At 39.7% G+C, this 6,000-nt stretch overlaps 1 protein-coding gene across 2 annotated transcripts in view; it reads right to left on the reverse strand.

Annotated features, from left to right (window-relative positions):
• LOC144635950 (uncharacterized) overlaps positions 1–4,411 on the reverse strand; it is a 36,479-nt gene extending 32,068 nt beyond the window's left edge. Inside the window, exon 1 of one of the 2 annotated variants that reach the window (XR_013567439.1) lies at positions 3,365–4,411. Coding sequence is in view for 1 of the 2 variants with exons in the window: in XM_078495076.1 (XP_078351202.1) it covers positions 3,496–4,368 (873 nt within the window). In the remaining variant the exon portion in view is untranslated. Of the gene's footprint in view, positions 1–3,307 lie in introns of those variants that run through there. The other variant, XM_078495076.1, reaches the window with a different exon arrangement.
• Positions 4,412–6,000: the final 1,589 nt, after the last annotated feature.

A 6,000-nucleotide genomic window follows, 5' to 3' on the forward strand; every position in this document is an offset into this window, starting at 1 on the left:
AAATGCTTTTTTGGAATAAAATTTATAAGTTGAACTTGAAGATAAGGACCCTAGACAGCCTCCGCCATTTTCGATGCCATCGAAATTATGAAAACTGTACGGCGAAACGAAATCTTAAGTTGTGTTAGGCAGTTTCAAAGTTAACCCTTTCGTTTAGACACGCTCCACGAAAAACATATTACCGAAACTCTTGCATATGAATAAAAACAAAGGCGTGGCAGACAGGGTCCTTTAAAGACTAAAAGCAATTTCGCCATATTCTTATGCTTTTAATTCTCTTGTGAGTTTTAGTTTTGTTGTTTTGCGCATCGTTTATTAAAATTAAACCTGCGAAAGATAATCCACAGAAAAAAGGAAAGTATTACCTACATTCCTGCCATAAAATATATGTAAGACAGTAAAAATACGAATGACAGCTGTTAAAGAACCGTTATTTTTATTATCATTGCATTTGATAAGAATAGTCCGTTTTTGTACATTTTTTGCGCGTAAACCATGGAATATCGCAAAATCCAGTTTACCCGCGAAAATTTAACCAGTACCGTATTTTCTCGATTTAACGCCGGGTCTCGAATTAACGCCGGGTTTTCAAGGTGGAGTTGTAAATAAACACCTCAGGCATTTTTGTGAGGTATGAAAAGCTGTAGTTGTAGTCCGGCAAGATATTTGACTGTCAAAATTAATGTATAAAACCCCTTTTTTACTAACCACCGTGCTCGAAAAAACTGCAGGAGTCAAATAATTGCCGGGTCCACCAGGCCAAGTTTGAAATGAACGCCTGGGATGTTTTAACCAATTTTGAACGAGCTCACGCGAATTCTAAAGCCGCGCAAATATAGAGCAGGGTTCTGTGGAAATTACTTTATCTGAAGTACACACATCGATGAAGATTGCTATACTTTAAATTTCTTAGCTTAAAACGAGCAGACGGTCACGAAGATTAAAACGGCTAACATTGGTCGTTTTAATCAAGTTTCTAACATGCACAGTAGACACAGACAATAGTACTCAAATTCTGAATCAACTACTCAGAAGCTATATCGATTTTCCTTTTGTCCGACGAATCATGGAAAAACTCTGTACATTATTGCTAACTTTAATTTTACCAAACAGATATGAAAAGCTTAAACTTACCGTAGAAAGAGTTAGCCAAATTTCGCGTCGAAGCCTAGGTTTTTGCGTCGTTTGCGATTGTTTTTACTTAACAAATCATCCTCAAAACAATTAAAAACCGAAAAAAAAACGACGTTTGCAGCAGAAAGAAAGGAAAGCGTCTATAGTAAAATCATATTTATTTCATCTAAAACAGATTAGTTTCAATTCATAAGCAATGAAGGCAAAACGACATCGATGAGACACACTTGACTCATAAAGCACAATGCGTTCATGGAATGAATCTGGCTTGCAAAAGCTACACATACGAATAAGGAAGTCACATTCACCTAGGAGTACAAGTGGTAGTGAGGTGTTAACTATATATTATACCTGTTTACCCGTTTTTTTTTTTCAAATTCCGGGCAGTTTCTTAAGACTCCAAATCTTTTTTTTCCTAAACAATAATGACCCCTTGTACTTTAAAGACTCAAAAACTCATTCCCAGGTTGCGCGCGTTTGGTTCGGCAACTTCTTAGTGCTTGTAATTTTAAACTGATAGCAAATCAAATCAAAGCCTTCACGGGAGTTTTTCACGTGATTCACGACATTGAATCACCTGTGTTGTGTTAAGATAAACACAGAAGATTCATGTCTGAAACGCTGCAAAAGACGTCTAATGTTTGAAATACGTTTAAACAGAAGATGTGTACAGTCCAGTTACACCTTGGTGATTTGTAAATAAGAGTGTCATTCTTGAACGCAAAAGTTACACACAGCTGATACCGTGCATATTGTGAGATTGTTTTGGGGGAGGGGACAGGAGACCTGACTTCACCACAAATTATTCACTTTTATATACGTTACGTTCAATTGAAATACTACCGGCCAGGCCATTGAGTTAAGATCGCCGTAGTGAATAAAATAAGCCCTTAATCGAAAAGAACGCTTACTTTTTATTAGCCGGACTCGCTGATATTTCGGTTAAAATCAAATCGGATTCTTGCATATGTTGTCTGAAGTTGACATACATCGATGTACTTTTTTTTTACTTTGAGAGTTCTCAGCTCGAAATGAGCAGACGTTCACGAACATTGAGATACCGGCCTAACACGGATTTTGTATTGGTTTTGCCGTTTTTAAATTTCAGCTTTCACACACGAACATGAATAGCCTGCGAATACAACCGCCTCTTATCATTCTGGCAGGCAAAAGCGGTGTAAGAAAAGTAAATGTTACTTTATTTACCCACGTAACACAAAAAACTTTCAAGAGCATGTTATAAAGTCTATGTGTATCAAGATTGAATTGGAATTTGAAGTGTTGGCTTTTAATTTTTGAAGGGAAGCAAACCGGAGAACATGAAGAAAAACTCACAGAGCAAGGACGAGAACCAACAACAAACATTGGTGGGAGGCGAGCGCTCTCACCACTGCGTTAACCCTGCTTAGGCGTTTTTCTCTCTATATATTTACCAGCTGCTGTTGTAACAGAACGTAGTCTTGGAAAATATATAAAAATTGAAACCTTTCCTTCACTTGTAACACGTTCCTTCATTTTAACACGTTATTTACAACAGTTTAGACGTGAAACAATAAGAGTCATAAGTACTCTCTACATAGTTTTTTTGGTCGAACTATAATACTTTAGCGGAACCACAGGTTGGTTTTATCATCGAACACGGAACTTGAAAATCCCACTTTAACAGAGCTAATAAAACTCGGACGGGCGAGCTTTTTGCCCTTCCTAGTGAAATTGACACCTTCCTGGCTTAGGTAAGGGTAAATTCTGCGTTCGATGCCGGTACTAATACTTACTGCTTAGTAAAGAAAGGCACTGTAAGAGTAAACTAGCATACACGATATACCAAAATGGCAATTGATATTATTTTCTTTTGTAACTCATTTTAATAAAGTCAGGATTTAGATTTAGGAGCCCAGGGGAAAAAGCTAGGGCTATATTTCAAATATAGCCCTAGGGAAAAGTTTCCGTGTATTCAATAAGATCAGATACCCATAATATGGGTTTCTGATAAGATCCAATCAAAAATACACACAAATACTCCGGAAGTCATCATTTCAGCATGACGTAATGGTTTATGTTTCTTAGCAAATTGGAACGAAAACTTCGACCTCAGTCTTTTTTTGACGACATGCTCTCTCCCACTGGTAATTATTCTCCCGTGTTTAGTGCATAATTGATGAAACTCGACGCATTATAAGTGAAATATTGGCGTGTTTTATTGTAGATCTGTGCAGGATACAAGCGGAACAGTACGACTGAAAAGGTTATATGCTTTGAATTTCTCTCCTATTACAGTTTTTATTGTCCAGTCTACAGATATCCCCTCCCCTTTCTAACAACATCAATTATTTCAACTAAAACGCATGACAGTTCTTCCTTCTAAGTACATTTGCAGTGACTGGGTGGACAGTAGCCTGAAGCGCAATTTCTTCTGCACCAGTCATCGATGGATGCGTTCCCTGTGTGAGGACCTGTAGCTTTGCAACCGCCTGGATTAGGGGCGTTGGTGGGCGGAGGCTCGGTAGGCTTCTGAGTTGTGGGTTTTGGAGGCTGTTGCGTAGGAGGCAGGGGTTCTTGTGTAGGAGGCGGCGCCTGTGTTGTTGGAGGCGGGGGTACGCTTCCGTCGCTTTTAGTAATCCTGATGTCTGCACAGTTGACAAAATGTTCTTGTGGTCCTTTCCCCATTCCACAGTCACTCCCATCGCAGCCCCAGTTGTTACCAACCCTCCACCACCACTGCATCACGCAGTGATCACATGTCAGCCCTGCGGGAAGCTTCAACTTGATCGTGAATACGTCGTTGCCGTGCGAGTTTATGTACCACTTCGTATCACCATTGAGCTGCTGCTTCAAATCGTACGTCAGCTTCTCTTGAGTAATGGGAGGAGTGTCGATCTTGCCTACACGGAATATGAAGTATCCCTGATGGTTGGAGGTGACATCTACCACCACTTCAATATCTTGTCCTTCTATGTACGTCCTAGTGATGATTTTTGTCGCGTACGGTCCAGGGTGGACGTACTTGGGGTTTTTCAAATGGTACGCGTCGCCGCATACTCCACACTTGCCTTTGTTTGTGGACCATTGGACGTTGAACCCGCCGCAGTTCAGCTCGTTGTCCGTGTCTTGCCTCGGCGTTTCAAACCCGTACCTCCACGCTGCGTTTCGGCTGGGTGGGTCGATAAGACGGCCATGGCCCAAAACAAGGGCAATCAGATTTAGCGCAACAAAAACTCGAAACATTGGTGCCATCTTGCGCGCGTTTTGTCCTTAGCTTTTGTGATATGTTACTGACGCCAAATCAAATTATAGCTTTGCTGAAAACATTCACGTGACCAGCTTTCGAAAGCTGTGTTTTCACAGCGTCAACGCAGCGGACAAGTGTACACACGAACTGCATAAAATCCACACAAGATGGTTGCAATGTTTTTGCACTTGTTTCGTTGGTAAATAACAGTGCCTGTCCAAATAGGAGAATTTTGAGCAGTTGACAAGTCAAATGCAGCTGAACTCACGTGAAAATCTTGTCTTGTTGCAGCTTGCCAACCCCTAAGAATGGAATGTCAATATGAAGGTATAGAGAAACTTTTCAAAAAAAGAAGTCCCTTCCATGTTAAGTCCGAGAGGTTTACTTTCTTCACTAAGATAAAGCAAAAATAAAGCGCAAAGCGATAAAAACCGAAAGACAAATTCAATCGGTTTCGGCAAAGGTTTCAAACATGTTTAAAACCTCTGCGATATCGCGACGACAAAATCGCCTCTAGTGTACACCTGCTATTTTCATTGCGAGCATGTGAGTGCGAAAAAAGCTGGATTCAAAGCGCGACAAAAATCGCATTGAAAATCGACTGTGTAAACGGGCTTTTTATGGTGAGTAAAGTTATTCACATCTCTTGTTTTACCTTTTAAACTTGAAACGGATCTTCAAGTGTTCTTTTTATTTGAGTGTTAAAAAAAAAGAAAACCCAAAGCAACAAAACTGCAACTACAAGAAACAGTTAGGGCTTTCCACAAGTTCCTCGGCAACTTTTTGGCAACTTCATGTTTCGAGCAACTTTTTTCCTCTCGAGCAACTTGTTGTATTTTGAGCAATTTCCAGACCGAAGATCTCCGAAGATTATCCGAGTGTTGTTCAAAGGCCATACGAACGTTTCCAAAAGTTTACGAAGTTTGCCGAATATTTTCGAGGAACATCTGAGGACATTTCAACTTTCGGCTCATTCTGCATTAAAACATTACAAAGCTCTTCAGCAAACATGGCGTCATCAATATCTTCACGATTTTTCTCAGCCGCATGTGTAAATATCTTCACGATTTTTCAGCTGCCGCATGTGTAAATATTATTTAACAAGTTTTCCCCTTTATATGTTATTAAGATGCTTCTTATGCTGTAAAATTGCATAAGACTGCTTAGAAATCTTAACTTATTCTCAAAGGAAAAATTAGCATATATTTAGAAAAATTCTCTTGATTAGAAGCAGCGTTTTGGATTTCTTGGAGCAATTTTTATTATCAGAAGCAACTTTTTTTGATTTTTGGAGCAACTATTGAGCAACTTTTTGAGAAATTAATTAGTGAAGAAACGCAACCAGCACGCACAAACCAGTGATAGATCGGCGGAAGAGGGCCTAAATTTTTGCCGTATTTGGGTTCATTTAACCCTATTCAGACCGGGGGGGGGGGGCTTTTGAGGCCCGCGCTGACTTTGATCTTTTATAACTTTTTTAAGATTTAACCAAACGCTGCCAAACTTTCTGAGTTTTCCTAAAATTTATCTGGCAACAATTTGGTGAGGTTGGATGATGCGTCAGGAACTTGACATCACCATGGCAACGGAATTTTGACAGGCATGTTTTCCCAAATTTGTAATTTTGCGTGTTTCTG

This window comes from Oculina patagonica, chromosome 13, assembly GCF_052425735.1.
Source record: "Oculina patagonica isolate OP01 chromosome 13, crgOcupat, whole genome shotgun sequence".
Taxonomy (NCBI): domain Eukaryota; kingdom Metazoa; phylum Cnidaria; class Anthozoa; order Scleractinia; family Oculinidae; genus Oculina; species Oculina patagonica.